Source organism: Leopardus geoffroyi, chromosome C2, assembly GCF_018350155.1.
Source record: "Leopardus geoffroyi isolate Oge1 chromosome C2, O.geoffroyi_Oge1_pat1.0, whole genome shotgun sequence".
Lineage (NCBI taxonomy): Eukaryota > Metazoa > Chordata > Mammalia > Carnivora > Felidae > Leopardus > Leopardus geoffroyi.
This window is the reverse complement of record NC_059333.1, coordinates 75,795,848-75,819,265: the sequence shown is the minus strand read 5'-3', so window position 1 is coordinate 75,819,265 and position 23,418 is coordinate 75,795,848. Positions and strand designations below refer to the sequence as shown.

The 23,418-nt window shown below is 38.0% G+C and overlaps 1 protein-coding gene across 1 annotated transcript in view; it reads right to left on the bottom strand.

The window, feature by feature from the left end:
- The window catches only part of FGF12 (fibroblast growth factor 12), a 567,564-nt gene extending 547,608 nt beyond the window's left edge, over window positions 1-19,956 (bottom strand). The window contains exons 1-2 of the mRNA XM_045502588.1: window positions 19,826-19,956; window positions 19,520-19,661 (exon numbers count right to left, since the gene is read on the bottom strand). Of these exons, the coding sequence (XP_045358544.1) occupies window positions 19,520-19,532 (13 nt within the window). The 5' untranslated portion in view covers window positions 19,533-19,661; window positions 19,826-19,956. The remainder of the gene's footprint in view (window positions 1-19,519; window positions 19,662-19,825) is intronic.
- Between the last annotated feature and the right edge of the window lie 3,462 nt (window positions 19,957-23,418).

The window sequence follows — 23,418 nt, the reverse complement described above, 5'->3', positions numbered from 1 at the left end:
TCTTTCTCTCTCCCGCCCTCTCTCTATCTCTCTTTCTCATTCTCTCTTTCAAAATAAATAGATAAACTTTAAAAAGAAAAAAAGAAACACAGAAGGGGAGAAAAATGCTTCTAACAAGGTGGGGGAGGAAGTTTTTATGCCTTACCAGATTTCTAAAGGATGAAGACTGAGAGTTCTTTCCTACCGGCAACTGGAAGTTAGGTCACAGTGATGATGACCCATTACTTAGAGGCTGGATCTGAGCTCAGGGTGAAATCTGAGTGCCGTTCAAAAAAGAAAGAAGGGGCAGTGGAGGCTATGAGGTGCTTGAGTGTCAGTTCTGAGTCTTTAGCTACTTTATACTCAGGATACAATGGAAAAAGTTATGAAAATCAAATAAGTAAATATTACATATCAAGGGCTTTATATTTTTATTTATTCAGGTAACTTTCTATTGTATACTTAATATGTGCCAAGTTACTGTCAAGTTAATACGTGCCAAACAAAGAAGAAAGACATATTCTTTCCCTTCCCGATGCTCACAGCCTAGATGACGAGCCTGGTCATGGACTCAAAGAAACTATAGTGTAGAAGGAAATCAGCACTGCAGGAACATTCAGAGGGCCAGAGGAAGGAAAGACCTTTCTCAACCTAAGAAGATCCAAGACAAACCTCACTGAGAAATTTACAATCTAATGATTTGTAGATATAAAAAGTTAATGTCTGGCACAAAAACAGACACATAGACCAATGGAATAGAATAGAAACCCCAGAACTAGACCCACAAACGTATGGCCAACTCATCTTTGACAAAGCAGGAAAGAACATCCAATGGAAAAAAGACAGCCTCTTTAACAAATGGTGCTGGGAGAACTGGACAGCAACATGCAGAAGGTTGAAACTAGACCACTTTCTCACACCATTCACAAAAATAAACTCCAAATGGATAAAGGACCTGAATGTGAGACAGGAAACCATCAAAACCTTAGAGGAGAAAGCAGGAAAAGACCTCTCTGACCTCAGCCGTAGCAATCTCTTACTCGACACATCCCCAAAGGCAAGGGAATTAAAAGCAAAAGGGAATTACTGGGACCTTATGAAGATAAAAAGCTTCTGCACAGCAAAGGAAACAACCAACAAAACTAAAAGGCAACCAACAGAATGGGAAAAGATATTTGCAAATGACATATCGGACAAAGGGCTAGTATCCAAAATCTATAAAGAGCTCACCAAACTCCACACCCGAAAAACAAATAACCCAGTGAAGAAATGGGCAGAAAACATGAATAGACACTTCTCTAAAGAAGACATCCGGATGGCCAACAGGCACATGAAAAGATGTTCAGCGTCGCTCCTTATCAGGGAAATACAAATCAAAACCACACTCAGGTATCACCTCACGCCAGTCAGAGTGGCCAAAATGAACAAATCAGGAGACTATAGATGCTGGAGAGGATGTGGAGAAACGGGAACCCTCTTGCACTGTTGGTGGGAATGCAAATTGGTGCAGCCGCTCTGGAAAGCAGTGTGGAGGTTCCTCAGAAAATTAAAAATAGACCTACCCTATGACCCAGCAATAGCACTGCTAGGAATTTACCCAAGGGATACAGGAGTACTGATGCATAGGGGCACTTGTACCCCAATGTTCATAGCAGCACTCTCAACAATAGCCAAATTATGGAAAGAGCCTAAATGTCCATCAATTGATGAATGGATAAAGAAATTGTGGTTTATATACACAATGGAATACTACGTGGCAATGAGAAAAAATGAAATATGGCCTTTTGTAGCAACGTGGATGGAACTGGAGAGTGTGATGCTAAGTGAAATAAGCCATACAGAGAAAGACAGATACCATATGGTTTCACTCTTATGTGGATCCTGAGAAACTTAACAGGAACCCATGGGGGAGGGGGAGGAAAAAAGAAAAAAAGAGGTTAGACTGGGAGAGAGCCAAAGCATAAGAGACTGTTAAAAACTGAGAACAAACTGAGGGTTGATGAGGGGTGGGAGGGAGGAGAGGGTGGGTGATGGGTATTGAGGAGGGCACCTTTTGGGATGAGCACTGGGTGTTGTATGGAAACCAATTTGACAATAAATTTCATATAAAAAAAATAAAAAATAAATAAATAAATAAATAAATAAAAAGTTAATGTCCTTTGGGAAGGTATGATAAGATCTCTTTCAAGTTGTTGTGTTTTGTTTTTAATGAGTAATGTAATTATTGTTAGTATTATATTACTGATAAGGAACTGACTATTCAGCAGTATATTTTATAGGTCTTAGCTTCCCCACAACACACCACTTGCTAATAGTTAATTAAGTTACGAAACCATAAATTTAACAGAATGCACTACATTCTTAAGTGTTCATTGAAGACAACATTCTCCGCCTCTCCAAAATGTTTGAAGTCTATGTTTATACATCTGTTGTGTGCTTTTGAGACAATGTAAACATGGAAAAATCTCAAAAATATGTTGCAAAATGGCATAACCAGGGCTTCATTTGGGAAGTCACCCCTGAATTTGATAGGTGAGTTTAAATTCAATCAATATTAATCTGTGCAAATAAAAAGAGCCCTGTTCTTCCAGTAATCCAGAGTGGCCCTGCTTTCAAACGAAATAATGACAACTCCAAGCTTTCTGTCTTTCTAACATTACATGAAAGAGTTTGCAGTTTCATACCTATGTCCAAAGCAGAGCTCCTTCATTTGAAATGCTCTTTTAAAAGAAATCCTCAGGGGTTTTCAAAACTGATACTTCCCTATCTTTGAAACTTAGAGCCACCAGTTAAAAAAGTTAATCCTATCTAGAGATAGGGTAGGGAATCAATAGGAGTTAGTGGATAGATATTTAGTAGAGGAATAAAAAAAAAAAAAAATCAGAGTTCCAGTCCTGACTTCATTGGGATTGAGCCTTTTTTTTCTCTGAGCCTCAGTTTTTCCAGGTAAAATGAAGATCTTAAAATGAATTTTAAAGTCCCTTCTGACCATGAAGACTCTTCTACAGTGCTGGAAAATTAGTAACTTTGCCAATTATGAATTGGCAAGAGGATTTTTCTGGAAATTATTGCTTGAACTGTGAGAGCTGAGACACATTGCCAATCATGAATTTGAGGGTAGACTTACTCAATTCCACCCCTTAGAATCTCTAGCACTTGTTAATAACTCCATTACAGCATTTACCACATTGCATCTTGAGCAATGGTGTCTGTCTTCCATGCTAGTGTGGAAGGCTTACAAGGTCACATACTATCTCTTATTCAATGTTTTGCCAATGTACAGCAATGCATGACTCAGAACGAGTGTCCAATATATGCCCAAGCAGTGGAAGAATAAATGAATTACTATGTCAAGGCATCTCAAAAAATAATTTAGTCATAATCTTGGTACCTTTCTTAATCTTGTAATTCTTTTAAGGTATTTACATGTTGGTTTCTCACAAGAAGACTACTTCCGTGACCCTGATGTCTGACAATCTAAGTATGTTGAATAAAAAGGAGAAACCAGCCAGAGTGCTGTGAAAATTCCACAAAATGCTGTTTCCAGCACCTCTGAGCTGAGATTATCTTTGTGCAAGAGCATCTTTCAAAAGTAAAGAAACTTCTGGCTAAAGATGGGGAAAATGAACACAAGCTTTTACTTTCACTCCTACTTGAAACACCAATAAAAGTACAATAAATGTGTGTATGTATGTGTGAGAGAGAGGGGGAAATCTATGAAGATGGAACAAAAGTGAGACAAGATCACAACTAAATTTCAGAAAGAGGAAACCAGCTAATGAAGATATAAAGGATTTAGCAGACCTGAGAATGCTGAATTCTAAGTCGGCAGTGGGGAAAGACCGTAAGCAACCTAACTCAGACTATAGAACCTTCAAAAGTTCAAACAGTGGTAGCACGAGGTTTCTCAAGAAATACAATGAATGGGGTGTGGGGTAAAATATGCAGTATTGGTGTAAAGTTTGTTTTTAACAAGGAATTATAACCTCAAACCTTTTCCTAAACAGTGAACATCCAGACACCTGCCCTCCCCAATCCCAGTAGAAGACTGGAGATTTATTCCTTGTAGAAAATAGAAGAGAAGCTCCCCATACAATGGGTAGAACCACATGGAAAACTGGGAGATTAAGTGAATGTGTATATGCTGATTGCTGAGACCCACATAATTCCAGCAGACACATCTTTGTCATCCAGGCAGGAGAAAAAAAGTCTTTGGGGAACTTGTAAATATTAAGAGGCAAGACCTAAAGATACTGAATCAGGAGCTCCACAGTGAGCAGCCCACTGTGATTACCCTACAACTGAGATCATTTCAATAAGCCCATCCATGTGCACAGAGATTCCTTCCAGTAACCTTTTTAGCCCCCCACACTTTGGAAGGGGCAACCAAATATAAAAAATATTGGTAAAAACTCTCTAACGTGAAAGAGAAAAATTAAAGCAAGGAATTTAAAAAAAGCTAACTGGAAACAATGGCTATAGAAGGAGATGAAAACTTCTGAAAAATATAGCATTACTATCCTTAACAAGGTATTAGAAAATATTGCCTTAGCGAAACAAGACAGCATAATTTAAAATCAAACATTCAAAGAAAAGCAACAAATAAGGATCTTGGAACTAAAAGTCTGATACCAGAAATTTCAAAAAGAAATAACAGAAAGATTAAAAGATAAAATTGAGTCTATCACCTAGAGAATAGGGAAAAATGCAGAAGAGATGGAAAATAAAAGATAAAATATATGAAAAATAAAAACATCAAATAAGAAATTCAGGATATCAATATCTAAGTAATAAGATTTCCAAAAAGCTGGAATCGAACAATAACAAAGGAGGAGGACGAGGAGGGGCAGAAGAAGAAATTACCAAGAAAAAAATATTCAGTAAAGTTTTCTAGATGTAAAGAATGAGTTTCCATATTAAGGAAGCCTGCTAAGTGCCCACCCTAATGGGTAAATATTAAACCACAACAAGGCAAATCTTCATAAAGTTTCCGAACTCAGCCAAAAAGAATAGATCCTGTAAGTTTTCAAAGAGAAAAAAATCAGTCTGTTCAAAAAATAAAGAATCAGAATGGCATCAGACCAGAACAACCAAAGTGAAAGACAAAAAAGATATTATAGCAGTGCCATTTCAGGAAAATTATTTTCAAACTAAAATTCTTTACCAAATTATTATTCAAATATGAGGAAAGAATGAAGGTATTTTCAGATATCACAAAGATATTTCAGATATTTCAAGTTTAACTATTATGTATCTTTTTTTTTTCAGGAAGTCACTGGAAAATTTATTCCCCCAAAATAAGGGAGAGAAGAATACAGAGGATACAGGAGAACAAGAGATCAAAGCAAAGAGACCTGCAGAGATTTTCCATGGTGATGGAAAGGAAGATTCCAAAATCAAACCCATGTACAGGGCATCAAAGGAAAAGAGCACATGTAGAATCAAGTCAAAAAGTACTGAGAGAGATCACTTCAAGAAGATGACCTTGATAGAATTATCTCTACAACTGAATGTCTTGAGATGAGATTCAGAACACTGGCAGAGAGACCTGTAGTTAAATAGTGAAAAGTACACAGAGAGCTGAGCAAACAAAAAAACAAGACAGCTATCAATCAGAGAAAAAACACAAAATCTTAAGAGGAAAGGAAGAGTAATGATAGTTTAACTTGGTTAGTCATAAAAAGTATTTACCAGGTCATAATAATTAACTACCAAAACCCGATCTAACCAAAGTAACAAAGTAACAGCCTTGGGAAGATGGCAGGCTAGAAGGATGCCTGTAAGGGTGAGAATGTGATCATGAAAAGAGATAGAAAGTTCAATTCCATGGCAGGACATGAACAACAGATCTGAGAAATTGAGAGGCAGCAAGAATATTATATTATTTAGAATATGAGAATAAATATCAAAAAGAGTTGAAAGGGATTGTTTCTGAAGAGAAAAAAAAATGAGGGAGGAGACAAGAAACTATCTTGGATAATACGCTTTCTAGAACTGTGACAAAAATAATAAGTAAAAAAAAAAAAAGCAAAGGAAGAAATCACCTCAAATTTTATTCATGAGGGATTGTCTTTATAACTCTTTTGTTCCAGAAACATTCTTAAAGGAATGAGTATCTTAGGAGGCTGCAGCCTGCTCCCAACACCCTCACCTCCTCACTGAGACATGATTCATGGCCAGTCAAGATCAAAAGAGGTTGCTCAGAGAAAAGACAAGGCTGTCTTTGCCATCTGTCTAACTGCTCCTTATGGCTATTAGATGAAAATCATCTGCTGACCTTCAATTTCGAAATCTTGTTCATAAATCTTTCACCAGCCAGGATGAGACCTTCTCTATATAAGATGGTATTCTAGATTTCAACCATTGATTATCGCTGTCCAATTTGACAGGAAGTGTCTTCCTGGAACAGTTTGAAGACTTTGATCCAAAAGTGGTATCTTTGAGGGGTTACTGTATTTTGCAGCTCTATGTTGAGTTACAACTAAAAGTTCAGACTGGAATACTATGCTTGGAATTCATTTAAATAATTAAGCAAACATGAATCCATCAGACTCAGCAAAAGCCATGGCTATAATTTTGTACCAGAGGTTATAATGAGGCAGTTTTGAGATATTTAATCATAGCTATGTTTTGTTGAGTCTTTACTATATGCCAGGCAGTGTAGTAAACACTTTAATATGTCATCTCATTTAATCCTTAAAACATCTCCTTTAATAGATACTATTATTAGCACCATTATATGGATGATAAAATCTATAGCTAGGGAGATTTAGGAACCTTGCCCAATTTCTTCACATAGAAAATGTACAGACAAAAATCAAAAACATAATTGGGTTCAGAAACTACTCTTTTTAATTTCCTTATCTTCCCTAAAGAAATATAGCTAGAAAAACAAAATATGCCATTGAAAGAGTGATGGTAAGGTTTAAGTCAAACATATTTCTTACATGAGTCTTCATATATTAAGGGTAGGAGAGTTTGAAGAGTCGATATAACATAGTTGCAAAATACACGTATATTAGTACTTGTGTCATTCGTGCCCTGTAATCATAATTCTGAGACTTGATAATAATTTATAGACCTTCAAGGTATGGTTTTTGAACCTGACACATTTCAAAATGATTCTCTGGACCTTTCTCCTAAATACCAATTTGTAATTTGCAATGCAAAAATTTCAGGGGATTGAAAGCCAAAAGTGACCAGAAGTGAAATTCACTGTTCCATTAAGCAAGGGAAGTGTCTTAGCATCAGAGACTGGCAAAAGTCATAGAGTAAAATACTGGATCACAGTATTTTCTCTGGCCATGGCAGTATGTTTATAGGTATGCCTTGCTTTGTAAAGTGGATATTTTCTTGAAAAGCAAGGGAATAACTGAAGCTTTGCAAGTAGAATTATACTCTAAAAGCCCTGGGAATCTAATTTTTAAAGATAATTATATTAATTAATGTTTTAAATGTACATTATCATCATCTACATTATGTAATTTGTAACAGGCCTCCACAATTTCCCCTAATCTTTCATGATTCATCATTCACTGTATCGTGTCCCCAAACCTACCTGCTTCATGAGGGTGGGGACTTTGTCTTCTCACTACTATATTCAGTACAGTGGAACAGTATCCTGGAACGGTATCCAGCATAACAAATATTTGCTAGATGAATAAATTAACCAACCACTTAATGTTTTCCAAGTTGTAACATGTTTGCCAATTAATCTATACCTTTGATTATACTATTCCATCAGCCTGGAATAGTTTTACAATTTGTCAGTTCCATTCCTTCTGCAAGACCAAACTCAAATGCCAACTCCCTTCTCTGTGTTCCCATGGATTATATTTCTGTATCTGGTATAATAGCAAAGGGTATAAACCTTGTCATAATCATTGGTCTCTGTCCTATAACACCTAGCCAGAGCAATCCACACAGAAGATGTGATATTAAGAGTAAATTTAAATTTTAATCTAAATTTTCACATGCATCACCAGCAGTCAGCTCTTCCCAGACTCTGCTTGTGTCTACCTTCAAAAGTTTGTCTATAAAGTCTTCGTGAGGTCAGAAAAGGTCTTTTTTCCATTTTTAATCCCAATGGCAACCAATGTGCGTGATACAGAGAAATGGATAAATGGACACTTCCAAACGTACATTATTTGTATACATGTATTATTTATTTACATTATTAATAACAACTTTGTATTAACTAACTAACTGGTGTGGTTGTACTGGGGTGATTTTTTAGACATAATCTTACTTACTCTTTTAAGCTATATGTTTTCCTCATGACAATGCTACCCATGATCCCTTATTCTGACATTCCTCAAATATCAGCAAAATACACATTTATTTCTATACTCAATAACAAGGTACAAGAGAAGTTTAGCTTGTCTACACAAGCTGAGGAAACTGGACCGCATTTTAGGTCAGACAATGGGGACAAATTAGTAAAATTCTGATCAAGCAGATCAATGGATTAACCAATCAGTGTCACTACTCTTTAATTTTTATAGCATGATATTAACACTATGTCTTGAAAACTATGGTTTGGAACAATATACCATTGTTGCATAGGATTCTGGTGGTTCCAACCAAAGAAAAATGAGTAAACTGGAGTTAGGCAGGATAAAGGAGAAAACCACTGAGGGCAGCAAGGTTAGCAGTCTAAAGAAGAGTGAGGAGGAATGGAACCAATTCTAGATCCATTACACCTCATGTCAAAGGAGGAGGAGGAGAATGATGGGAAAGGAAGGAATGTGTCATTAAGAGTAAGAAAGGTAGCAGCTTCCAGCATCAAGTAGGAATCCTGTCATGTATCAGGAATGTTCATGTGGTATTAAGGACACCAATAGCTGCATCTAGTTCTATGGAACAAAGCTAAGGTAATAATTAGGAGTTTGAGACAAGAATCCAGCCCCATTCAGGAAAAGAGGAAGGTGTAAGCCTAAGGATCAAATAATAACCTCAACAGCAACAGCTGTTATTATTGACTACTGATTTTAGACTTGGTTCTTTATATATATTTTCTTTCCTTGCCCCATCAATTTTGAAACAGCCATTGTACAGATGAGGAGGCAAAGACACAGAGACAAATCCTGCTCAAGCCATAGGGATTAACAAGTTGCTAGTTGTTATGTCTGATTTCAAGTCTTTTTTTTTTTTTTAATGTTTATTTATTTTTGAGAGAGAGACAGAGACAGAGCACAAGCGGGGATGAGGCAGAGAGAGAGAGGGAGACACAGAATCTGAAGCAGGCTCCAGGCTCTGAGCTGTCAGCACAGAGCCCGACACGGGGCTTGAACCCACAAACCATGAGATCATGACCTGAGCTGAAGTCAGACACTCACCCGACTGAGCCACCCAGGAGCCCCTGACTTCAAGCCTTATAATCTTTCTACCATACCACTGAGCTTCCCAGATATGCAAGACAGCTATTGGAGGTGAGATAAAAATAAAAAATGGTAATTGTAACCCCATGGTTAGTTAAGCCATTGGGTTTATAAGTCAACAGAAGGCACACAAGAACAAAGGACTCTTTCTCATACCCACCTGATATCAGGCAGGAACTTCCAGTGATGCCCCAAGTCTACTCTCACTGGCCCGAAGCTTGGGGGAGACTGAGCCTACAGAGATCAGGCATCCTAAAACTTAATAAAATGTACACATTTAACATGTGTGTGCAAAGATGGGCTAGTTTTCAATAACAAAGATAAGTCTAGACTCACCAGACTAGAGCAAAATATGCTTTCGACTTTCAGTAGGGGTTAAACTCACAGATGATAAAGCCAGTCTGCCACTTACTAGCTGTGTAATCTGGGAAAGTTACTTACAGTCTCTATCCCTGGTTTTTTTACTTCCTAAAATAGGAACAACAATAGTGCCTGAATCACTAGATTGTTATCAGGATTAAATGAGTCAATATACGTAAAACACAGTGCTTGGTACATAGCAAAAGCTACATTAACATTATTTCAAAAGGCAATCATCTCTTCAAATGTCCTTTCAATGTCTCACATGAATAAAGCATAAAACCATGAAGCATGGATTTGCTTGAGTTCAGTTTGAGTAGATTTGTTTAAAAGATTATCACTGAACCCAATACCCAGTGTACCTATACTTTATTAACAACAACAACAACAACAACAACAACAAGAAACTTAAATATTGGTGAAAATTTTGAAAATGGGGAAAAATCCATCCATAATTCAATTAGCATTACCCAAATATTGCCACTTTTTTGCAAATTACAATCTACTCCTTGTCCATGGACATACAAATTCTACATTAATGAAATCAGTACATATAACCACATCACTGTTTTTTATAAGGATCATCATATCACAAGTATTTCTGATTGTAACTCATGTTCATAAACATGTTAATGGCTGTCAAATTTCCACCTCATCACTGTATTTCATTCTTGGTGCGTTCAAGAAATTCAGCTTATTAACCATGAAACTCTTAGACTTTGGATAACTTTCATCTGGAAGTGAAAATGTATCTTCTATCTGAAATGATCTGTAGCTAATCAAATATCAGAAGAGATAGTTATCGGTTTTTTAATTGTTTGAAGACTAAAGGACTGAGCGCAATTATTTTTTAATAATATATTACTGCTGATTGAGGGCTATAAGAAAATCAAATCTCCTTCTATTACGTCAGTAAAACATTCAGCACTTGGGTTTCTTGGCATTATTCTGTTTGTCTTTCCTTTTTTTAGGGGTGAGGTGCTGGTTAGGGTGGGAGAAAGGAGAAAACCGTATCTACCAAATCAACTTCACATATGACTGATTTATAAATAAACTAATCTTAATTGTAAAGAAGACCCGTGTGAGGATAAAAAAAAAAAAAAAGCATAACATACAATCTGTTGAGAAAATGTCACTCAGATAGCCAAAGAAATAGGAGACCAAGGCACCAACCATAAATCCTTAAACAGAATTTATCCACTGTGGTACCTACATAAATACCTCACAAATGCTGGTTCTGACAATCCCAGAGATGAAATGAATCTTGCCTCTAATCCACCCTTGTTTCACAGATGAAGAAACAAAGACAGCGCAACTCTAAATTAACAGTTGGGGCAGGAAGCAGGATTCAATCCAAATCTTCAGATTCCCCAGCCAGGGTCTTTGCCACAAGGCTCCCGCAGCCCCCACTCAGTTCCGACATACCTGGGCCTATATGTGGTCATAATCATGCAATCTACAAATGCCAGCCAAGTAGCAATTGACCTCCTCATCTTAGTCCTTTCTCACTTGGAACCAAATAAATTGCTCAACTCAGCAATAGACCTAGCAATGTCAGTCACACAACTCACAGTATTAAAAATCTAGCTCAGACCTATAGTGTGTCTTTAAAAATTAATGTGGTAGTAATGACCACCCCGTTGTATTTTCCGTAGACGTCAAGTCTAAACAGGACCAAGTAAAGGAAGAATACAAAGTAGCTGAAAAAGTAGTTTCTCTGTAATAAGAAAATAGAAAACAATAGGCAAATCAAGTTAAAAAAAAAAAAAAAAAAAAGACTTAGGACCCTGAGCTCCAGAGAGGAGATGGAAAAGATTATTCCCCAGTTCCTCCATTGAATACAGGGACTAGAACCTGAAGGGAGGTTTTCTAGCATCTAGCCCAATATTAGTTTTGTTGTGTGTTTTTTAATTAAAGTACTTTATTTATTTGTTTATTTATTTATTTATTGTTTCAAGATTGTTAACATAGTATAATATTAGTTTCAGGTGTAAAATACAGTGATTCATCACTTATATACAACACCCAGCGCTCATCACAAGTGCCCTCCTGAATCCCCCTCACCTATTTAACCCATTTTCTCACCTCCCTCCATCAATCCGCAGTTTGTTAAGAGTTTGTTTCATGGTTTTAGTTTTATTTCATCAGAACATGCAGCATGTTTTCTGTGCCTCAGTGGATCACACCAGTTTGCAATCCCTTTAGTGTGCATGCCCCAGTTTGAAAAACTCAGACTTAGAGAATCCAAACACATACTAGGTAATCAATAAGTACTGCTTATTAAATAAATCAACCAACTGCCTTGTTTTAAAATTGCTTTAGTTGTCTCCCTTGCCTCAGTATTATCGAGGGTTTCCCTCTATTAGCATCATCACTTTGCTTTTTTATGCTGATGCCAATGCAAAGTCCACAGGTAAAAAGTATCTATGTCATCTCCTTTTAAATCATTTGTAGACTTGCAAATGAAGCATGATTTGCATGGCAACCTTTCTCTTGACACGTAGCAAATACTTCTCCTTTAAATCCCAGAAGAGAAAAAGAAGCAAATCAAATTCAATTTTAAATAGTACTAGAAATGTTAAAAATATTTTGAAATGAAAGAAGTGCCTTAGGAGAAAACTGCTCGAATAATTTTAAACTTTCTAGATGTTAACCATTAGAATGATTATGTCATTTTTTTTAAAGCCAGAAACATATCTAGGTTCTTGGTTTCCAAAAAGTTGAAAAAGAATGTCCCAATTTGCCCTGTGTTGAGGTTTGCTCCACCTGTTTGAATATTATCGGTATTTAAGGGTTCAAGAAAAACCATTTCACACAGGCGATAACTGTAAGAATGAATGGGGTAGGAAGAGATGGACACATTATTGGCAGATTGGCATTGCTGCTTCCTCCTACCTTCTGGTAAAGGGAATCTGATACATTTAGTTATCTTCTGAATGGCCTGTAAAAGCTTCTGAGTTTGTTTTTTTGCAGTCCCGTCCCTTTGGGCTGCTTCTCAGGCTAATGGCAATCCACAATGAGGAGAGCAACAAAAACCCCAACTACAAAATAACAACTTCCTGTCCTTCTTTTGCATAGTTTAAAGTCCACTTTCGATTATCTGCACTCTCTGAATCACTGGTGACGGGGTTTGTCTCAGTTAAGAAGCCAGTCTATGATTTGTAAAAAAGGGGAAAAGAACAAGGGTCTGTGGAGGAGCTACAGGTGTCCTTTGGGACTTCTTCCAAGGTACCGTCAATTGTATCACAGGAGCGAAATACCATGGCCTCCTCTGGGGTGGGAATCCCACATTCCCAAAGACAAGGAGACAGAGATTGTTTGAAAAAGTACCTGGAGAGAAGAGCAAACTAAACTTAGAACTATAGACATAGATCCTGGGAAAAAAATCCACCATGTTCTGAGTGCAAGGATGCTAATGCAAAGATGAAGATAATTGGGGGAAACGATGTGTCTTCTTAGCCTCAGACACCCACAGTCTATTGACCTGTCTATTTTCTATCCCAAGCCTATAGTACAGGAATTAGGTCTCTTGTCTACGTGTCACACTCTCTTAACACTTAAGATAATAATAGTCAGGATCCAGGCAGTGGGAGTCCTGTAGTGTTCCTGATGAGTGACTCAGGTACATGTTATATTTTCATATTAATCCCCCCCCCCAATGGCTTATCTATTGGTTCCTAATTGAGAATGCACACCCTAACCATCTGAGGTGCTTCTTAAATATCCCAGTGCTGTGTACCATGCATACCCAATGATTTTGATGTGCACCCCTGATGGAGAATGCTATTAGTCATCAGATTTTACACTGTATTTTAAACCATTCAAGGTGTAATACTTGACCCAATCTATCCCCATCCCCAAACCCACACGATGTTATTATATAACTGCCTCACAACTAAGTCCTAGCAAAACAGATACAAATTCAGGTGTTCAAGGAGTTACTATAGAAATATAGACTAAACACAGAAGAAATCCCTTTTAGTAAATTAAAGCCTTTGCAGAAATCAACGGGGAAGATTTGTTGAGTATCCATGCGACACATCTGCTTCTAAAACTACAAAGGTAGCAAAGGACCAATTCCTTCCCTCCAAGATCTCACATTCTAGGGAAAAGACAAACACATCTAATAATAACAAAAGACTAAGTGTGATTCTACAGAACGCTGCATGCTTTACTGGTATGCGTTTAATTTCATAATCATGATATTATAGTGCGGGGTTTGGGGTGGGTACAGTAATTCTTATTTCACAGAGAAACAAAGATGAGTTGCCTAAGTCACTTAGTCTTTCTGAGCCTCTGTTTTTGCTATCTATAAAATGAAGTTAAAATGCCTAATCACAGGGTTTGAAGGGAGATGATATGTCTTAAAAGCCCCTGGAAAGAATACAAAGTGTCTCATGAATGTTATTTGCAGCAGTTAAAATGTGACAAGTCAGAAAATCCAATTTACCACTACTGGTCCATGTAATGGGTACAAGACAGCATACCTAACAGGGTCAGTACTTCAGAAGCTTAAAGGCATAGAGACAGAGGTAAGGGGTGGCACTGCTTGCTGCCACCTCTGGACTCATTCCTGATGCTAACACAACTCACAATAAGCGCCTAAATCAGACAGTAGGTTACTGGCAAGGTAGCTGGTCAGCCAGACCACTTTTAGAATAGATACTTAGCTTGAGTTCAGATGTTTTCCCCACACAATAATTTTGTTTAGATAAACCAAAAGGGGTTTGGTTTATCTGCTGCTGTGGAATGTCAAGTGTCCCTATAGAGGCCATTAATCACTGTAAGACTTTATACTCTAGCCTCTGGGCAACCACCAGCACTGAAAAATGAATAAGGAAAAGACATACGATGTTGGAAATAAACAGCTCCTGAGTCTGTTCATGTGTCTCCAGAACAGAAGGAAGCTCCTAGAGGGCAGTCAATGCACTATTTATATCCCCATACCCTGCATTTAACAATGCTCTTGGAACAATGCAGCAACTAAGTAAACCTTTTGAATTCAATGAAATGAACTCCCTTTACAACCTAAGAATCATGAGACTCAGAAGAGAAAGAAAATGATTTGCCCAAGGTTACTTATTAGAGCTGGGGTAGCAAAAAGGATCTCATGCCCAATGCCTCTTCTATTGTTATGTTTTTTACTGCATTATATTTTACCTATCCCACCACAATGGCCTCAGAGTTTGGGATTTTTTTTTTAAAGCATGAAATAGCTTTTCTTAAAATCACTTCCCAGATCTGCTCAACTAGTTACTACAGATACATTTCCCTTCTCTCCTACAAAGTGAGTCACTCTGGTTTCAGAGAAACAACTGTTCTGTGCCTTAAATATATTGGTTCATGCCCCTGGTTCGACTCTAATGGTTGATGTGAAACCCAGAAGAGAGTTGAATCCTCACTGGGGATACATGTGCAGTTCTCTACAGAGAAAGCAGGTCAGGTCACTGCCTTCTATGTTCTGGAATCAAACTGATGTTTCTGGTACCCAAACATCTTTCACCTCTCTTGATTTACTCTCTACTGAATGCATGAACATGGCATGGTAAACTAAGTCAGGCCATTCAGGCCAACATATGTAACCAGAACTCCGCTATAGTAAACAAAAATGTTTTAGCTGAAGCAGGCAGCTGGGTAGCTGCAGGAGTGTAAGAAGTTCAGATGATGCCTGCAGGAAGGTTAATCTATTAGTGGAGTCATGAGAAGGAGATCTTTAAGACTGGGGACTGCATCTTAGTTTTCTTTTAGTCTCAGAAGCAGGCACAATTGAGAATATAGCAGGTATTCAGTAAGTACTTGTTTAAATAAAGAACACAAAGATTCCAATGCTGATTGTAGGAAATGCATTATGTGGGAGACAAACAATACTTAGGTCACATAAAGTATGCCAACAAAATACCAATTAGATGGCAGGGAGGTCAGGGAAGATTTTGTGGAGCAAGGGGCACATCAAATAAATCTCAAAGGAGTTAAACAGGGCCATAGGCCATGGGAAGAGGTTAAGGCAATATTCACTCTAAGACATACCTTGATTTAAGCAGTCTAATATCACACTACCCTGTGTTAATACCAGGATATTGTCAGAAGCTCAGAATGGACCTACAGAATAAGTGTTCAAAGATAATCGGGGGTTGAAAGTTAAATGGCTTGAGGAAGAGCAGAGAGGGTATTTAAAAGTGAATCCATTTTCTGATCTAACCATAAAACAAGCAATGTCTTTTCCATCTCATTCCCACTCTTTCCAAAAGCAACCAAAGACCTATAACATGACCACATATCCAGGAGTTTCCGTACTGATTAGAGGATATCACATCCTCTATACGGAGGTGGCAGTCTTAGATACCATCAGTTCCCTAAGACCTAGACCTGTGCTTCTCTCTCCCACTTTAATGTGCATGCAAATGACCAGCAGATTTTACTGAAATGCATGTTGATTCAGTAAGTCTAGGGTAGGGCCTGGCGTTCTGAATTTCTAACAAGTTCCCAGATGATGCTAATGCTGCTTGTCTATTGGCCACACCTTGAATAGCAAAGACCTAGACCAGTGGTTAATTCTGGCTAGCTATTAGCATCACCGGGGAGCTTTTCAAAAATACCTACACCCAGGTTCCACTCCGGAACCAATTAAATCAGAATGTCTAGAGGTGTGCCCTAAGCATCTTTATGCTTTAAATGCTCCACAGGTGTTTCTAATATGCCAGCCTGAGGTTTAGAACCTAGCTAGACAAAGAAAAGATGTGGTGCAGGCAGAAAAAGGCAAAAAGAAGATGAGAGAGAGGGACAGAGAACCTCTTGCGTCACTCTAAATCAAGGCTTCTCAAAGTTTAATGGGCATGTACATTACCTGGGGATGTTGTTAAAAATCAGATTCTGGTCCAGTAAGCCTAGAATAAAAATCCAGATTCTGTACTTCTAAAAAGCTAGTCTTCAAATCACATTTTGATTATCACTAATCTAAATTAGTGGTGCCCAAACATTGCTACACCTGGCATCTTTAAAAAATACCTGTGCCTCTCTTACACCTCAACATTCTGATGTCAGTGGTAGGGATTTGGCCAGGCATGAGGATGTTTAAAAAGCATGCCAGATGATTCTAATGTGTAGCAAAGTTTGTGAACCACTGCAAGACATAAATTCTGTCAAAGCTGGTCAGACTGTGAACCAACCCAAATCTTTGAGGAAATATTAATTATCATGGTGCATAAAAATCACTGAAATTAGATCATGATTGGTTGCTAGGTCAATTGATTTATTTTCCTCTCCTCCTTACCCTGGATGATAGGAAGTGATGCAAAGTAATAAGGAAGCAAAAAATTTTTATCCTATTTGTAACCTGATGTTCTGCTAGAGACTCTGGACAAGTGTTCTAAGAAAGGTTTTCAAATGCTGGAGGTAATGTGAAGGTTGTCAAATGCTGGCAACAAGATTCAAGATTAATTGGGCCATTAGATTTTTTTTTCTGAAATGAGGAACTCTTGAACCCTCAACTGAATCATTCAGTAACACTCTTTGAATCTATGTTAAAAGAGTTTCCAATAGAAAAGAAAATTATATGTACTTACATTTGAGAATGTCTTCCTAGAATTAGATTTAAATCTGTGGGGGAAGGAAGTTTGTGCATGAGAGCATAAAGTATGAAAGATGCATCAATTAGAATGAGATATGGATATACTTCTCTCAATATACTTTTTTTTCTTCTATAATAAAAATTTCAAGTTAGCTACCATTTTTCCTGTGCCATTTGCCTCAACTTAGAAAGTGAAGCTAATGTGTAAGTAATTAGCCATTCTTAATATGATCACTACCTGGTTAATTCGGTTTTTTAAAGGAAGTCTAAGAACTAAATGCAAAAGGACTTTCACTGTGTCTTGTGCCTGAAGCAATTTGGTACCACTGCAAAACGACCACAATAAAGGTAAAATTCTTCATTGCCTTTGGGTCAGTGCTGTGAATCATGCCTGTATCACTGCGATCTGGATTGGCATACAACTTCTGGCCTGATTCTTCTCAGATGCATTTCTGAGATTCTTTCTCCATTCCAAATTCCCAAGATTGGCAGTACTTAATGGCTAGAACGCTACTGTTATCAACCTGAGATATAAATCACCTGGCACTTTGAGTGACATGTAGCATATTTTATGGGCAAAGAAGGGAAGTAAAAAACAATCACTAAGAGATACATCCTCTGTATATGGTGGATCAAAAATTAGTGTATAAATTGGAAGCAAAACTGTTACTCAGAACCCTTGCCAAATAAAGTTTAATAACCAAATAGCAGGTGTCATCTAAGTGCAAAAAAAAAAAAAAACTGCTTTAGAGTAAAATAATACTCTCTGTTGTTAACTTACGTTCCAGAAATAATCAACTAGAATATTACAGATCTCTATGAGTTAAAACTGGCTTCTCATTTAAAAACGGATTACACAAGAGTTAATAAATATATGCCTCATCTATATAAGAGACATGGACTCTCTCATGTAGGTACATCATTATTGAACATAGAAATGCCCATCAGCAAATCCTAAAGATAATCTGTCTAATTTGAAAATTGCCAACTAGTGTAAATCCATGTTAATTCAGTTCTTTTCATACTGTAAATGCTCTCCTAGGTTCAAATACTGAACTCTTCTAATTAAATACTTAAAATACTTTACTGAACATATACCTGCTATTATTCGACACTCTGTTTTTACTAGTCAGCTCAGAAATAGGTAACACCCCACCATTCCCTGATCTGAGCACATTGCCACGATGACTGACATTCCTGGTTTAAAAATAAAACCTTGTTTCAAATATAGCTTCTCGAGTTCTGGGTAATGAATATAGTTTCATAAAAGTTGACATCATTTCTTCTGATTTCACCAGAATTAAATACATCCAATATTCCTACTGGGTATCTGACCACATCACTCAAGGTTCTTGCAACCTGGTGGGTGTTTGAAGGGGGAGGAGGAGGAGGAGGAAGAGGAGGAGAAAGAGGAGGAGGAGGGGGAGGAGGAGGAGGAGGAGGAAGAAACCTGCATAGATGGAGTTAAACCCGAAGGATAATCAGCCTTACAACTGTAATAGTCATTTTGTTTGTTAAATATGGCATCACAAGTTGATTTTTATACTTCATTTACCAGTTCGTATGTGTATAGTATGCAGATTTGCTTATGAAGAGAATATTAATATATACATGTCCAGAACTAGTAAATGCATCACGCTTGGGAGCCAAGCAGTACTCTGATACACTGTTCTCCTTAGAGGTCAGTTCTAACGCACACTGTTTCAAATAGACCCAATTTCTCTGCTGATATATATTCAAAATGCAGTAGGATGTGGTCATACACGCCCAGAAATACCATCTTTATGGGGTGGGGGTGAAGAAATCCAAACATTTTTTAATAGCAATGCATTACTGTATATCAGATACAAACATGCCTGTCAGCAATCCTAAAGCAAATGAAATATATTATTTGAGCCCATCCACTCTACAGAAAAGAAACTGCTTTACCAACACATCTCTCCTCCCCCATCATCTAAAGACTCTCCCCCCACCCACCCAAAAAGAAAAAAAAAAAAACTCATCACACTTCACTACGCAACTGATGGAGTATTAAACACTGTCTTCCAAGCTGTGGGAGTTAAAAAGAAGTCGCCTTCCTGCCACACTCCCCTGGTGCTGCAACGGACATAGCATCTCCTCCTATCGACCTAGTATGATGCTCGCTCCCCAAGCACTGCAGTCCCCTCGCTGAGGACTGCCCTGGCCACACGCACATCCAGCGGGAAGTCCCCCGATGGGGACAACCACATACCTTTGCTCTCCATTTCGGTCCCTTTCGAGTGCTGGAAGTTCAATGGAAGTTGGCCGGAAGATGTGGGCCCGCTTCAGATTCCCAAATCTGGGAAGCCAATCTGATGATTTCGCCCGTACTTCCTTCCTTCCCCTCAGGCTTCCTGAAAGATGGGATTTCTTAAACCTTGAAGCTGCAATCAGGCACCAAAGGACACTTAGCAGCAGCAGATTGCCTCTACAGGGGATGGGTTGCGACGCGTATCTGGTATTGAAATGCATGCATGGTGCCCGCTCAGATTTTTTTTTTTTTTTTTTTTTTTTTTACCTGGGTCTGGAAGCTGCCAGCAGGAGCTGTCCTCCGAGCGTGGTGCTGCAGGTGTAGTGACAGATCATCCCACTTTGCTCTCTGGATGTACAGCAGATTTGCATGGGCGCTGGCACGCATGCGCAGGGCGTCCCCCCTCCCCTTTTCGCCGCCTCCCGCTCCCCCGCCCCCCTTCGCCGCTCTCCCCAATACGGTCCTCAGTTATCCTAGCTGAGGAGCTGTAGCATTCGGTCACTGGGAAGCGCTGCTAAAAATAAACGCCGGACCGGATTTTCCTTTGCTAACTAGAAAATGGATTGGATTGGGATTGTGCATCAGTTTCGTACGATTTTCCAGGATGGATTACGGAAGCCTTAGAGGCGGCTAGGGTCTCTGAGCTAGGTATGGCTTTATTCAGAAGCAGAAGGGAGAGAGGAGGAGATTCATGAATCCTATTTAGTGGTCACAGTTTGGGGTTCTCTTCCTACTTGCTGCAGTAACTTTCCAGATGTATGCTTCCCCTTCCTCTACCCACTTCCCCTGACTTTACATTTCTCTTTGCATTCTCCTATTTGTTTTTGTTTTGTTTGGGGATGAGATGGGTGTCATCATGGAGGTACTAAAGGTTAATATTCTCCCACTTCTCTGCTACTCAGACTCGGAGTTTGCTTCCTTCCCTAAGATTTGGCCTTGACCTCAAAACTGTTCCACCAACAAGCTCCAACACTTCTAAAGTTCTCCCAACAAAGCCACTGAGGACTTTGTGAGGTGTTCTTTTTAGCTTCTTTTCAACAATCTACCAAGCAGCAAAGTCCCCAAAGGTGGGATGTTACCTTATTGATAATACACACTTTAACACTGGACCCATAATCATTTTTATAAAAGTGCAGAGGAAGAGTGTTTGTCTTATATGAGGTTCTAGGGAAGGGTTGCAAAGCCACAATCCCTTGAAGCACTACTTTCCTAACAGAATATTTGTTAAAGCCCACACTACAGTTAATCTGTAAAATGTTTAATAGGGAAAAAAGTAGGTACTTATTATCTTTTTTTTTTTCCAATAGTCCAAATTCTCCTAAGAGAATATACTCTCCTTAAGTATAAGTCTTATTTTCAGGCATAAAAAGGATCCTAGAACACTCTGTTATCTGGAGTGGTTAAAGAGAGAGATGTGCAAATTAATCACACACTTCAGATTACACAAAGATCCCTCCACAGTAGACTTCTAATCCCAATTATCAAACCATTGAAATGCAGTAAAATAGACTCCCAACAAGAAACCTGAGGCAGACTATAATTCAGTCTCCTTCTGGTGATTCAGAAAGCATACTGGGATTTTCCAATGCCTTAGGGCCATGATTACAAATATTAATCATGAGGGTTCCGCCAAACATGGACATTTAGTAGCAGAGGACTCCTGCTGAACCGCTATGGCTCAGCAAAGCCTGCCTCCATTCAGCACTGGGGAATTAAAACACTCCAGTATGGGATTGCAGAGGCCACAACCTAGCATCTACTAATGTTTAGGCTCTCCCATTGCATGCCCAAGCAAATATTTGGAAAAATCACAAATCTTGGGCTTTCTTTAAAATTTGATAGGTTTAGGAAGTAGAATTAAGGGTGAGAGTAGAGTTGTTCCTTAGGAACAATCACCTATTTCATTGGGATAAATAATTTCTGGTCCTAACACTGCACCCACCACATATTCTTTCCCTCTCAAAAGTTTCAGGAAAGAAGACACCATTAGAATGATCTATATACACCCTTAATATTTACCATTTTGCAAATGGAGAGGCAGGAAGAGTACTTGACTTGATAAGAGTCACATAGTTGAGCAGACCCAAGCTCAGAACCCAATGGTCTAGGATGATTTTTTATATAGCCACCTTCTCATTATCTACAGTGAATGGCAATAGGGAGAACCTCTGACTTCGTGAATTTTCATTATTTTTATTCAGTTTTTCAAGCCCAGATGCTTTATTAAGTGGGAAATAAATTTAGTGTAAAGTCAAAAATCAAAATGAAAAATGAAAAATTCAAGACCTTTGTATTATCTGGATCCAAACTACCTTTCAAGTCTTCTCCAAACTTAACTTGCAGACAATATTTGCCATTATCATAAGCAAACCTCAAGATTTTCCCTTTCCATACTTTTACTTACATAGTCATCCTTACAATATCTTCACCTCCTTGCACCAATAACACAAATGTATACATATGCAAATCTTATATTTTCCTCAAGATTCAACTACACTTCCATCTCACTCCCACAGTCTTCCTGAATCTTTCAATCTGAAAATGTTCTCGGTTAGAAAAAACAATGTTGCTGTATCTTTACCTGTCTTAGATCACTTATTACCTTCTATTTTGTATTATAATTATTTATCTGCATATCTCATTCCTCTTCTCCATCCTTACTAAAAAATAGGCTCCTGACTCATTTTGGTAGTGTATGGTGTCTTCAATATAGGAAATGCTGATAAATGTTTGATGAATTAATACTATGTAGTATACATGTTTTTGTATATATGACATTGACTGTGGGCACTATGATAAGAAATAATGATGACAATAATATTGAGCTAAGATTACTAAAAGCTTCTTATATGCCAGACACTATTATAAGAATTCCAAATGTTTTAATTAATTTTATCTTTGTAAGATTCTAGGAGGTTAGTACTATTATTATCTGTATTTTAAAAATGAGCAACCACAGGCACAGTGAGGTTAAAGTATGAATAAAACATGATCTCTGCCCTACAGAAGCATAGAGCTTATTAAAGGTGATAGAAACATAAATGATTTTAAAAGATACTGTAAGGCATAAGGTAGAGATTATCACAGGTGTAATGGGAGCACAGAAGAGGTTGGGCAGTTAGCTAGCCCATAGGTTTTATGAATACAAGGCTGGAAGCCTTCACACTGCTCCCCTTTAAAAAAAAAAAAAAGAAGGAAGGAAGGAAGGAAGGAAGGAAGGAAGGAAGGAAGGAAGGAAGGAAAGAAGGAAAGAAGGAAGGAAGGAAAGAGTCTAGCCTCTCTCACCAATACATACACCAAGTGGGAAAGGTTTTAACAACAGAAGGACTTCATGAAAGTGTTAATAAGAAATTATTTGACCTAGTTATAATGAACCTGCTTGATGATGAACTTGGAAGAGGGGAAATACACTAAGAAGCCTGGTAATTTGCTACTTTAAAATGCCAAGAATTGGGTGGACTTAGATCCCTGATATTGGGGTGCCCCATTTCACCATCAAAAAACTGTCCTAGTTTGGACAATAATATGGCCATATGACTTATATTACACAATCGAATGAGAGGAGAACCACCAATATTGACATTCCAGCCTAATTCTGGTTAACCCATGTAATTGATTGGCTATGTAGGCATATTCAGATTCTCTAGCTTTGGTTCTTACTAGAATGTACAGAAACAATATAAATGATTGGGTTAGTTAACAACAATGTATTACCTTACAATTAACAATTTAAAGAGCTTTGCTAAATATGTCAAATCAATTACCAGTTCACATAGATTTTTCCCCCCATATATTCACTATGTTCTTCCAGAGTGCTGGATATAAATTGAATTTGTGACTTTTTTGTGTGTGCCCTGTTA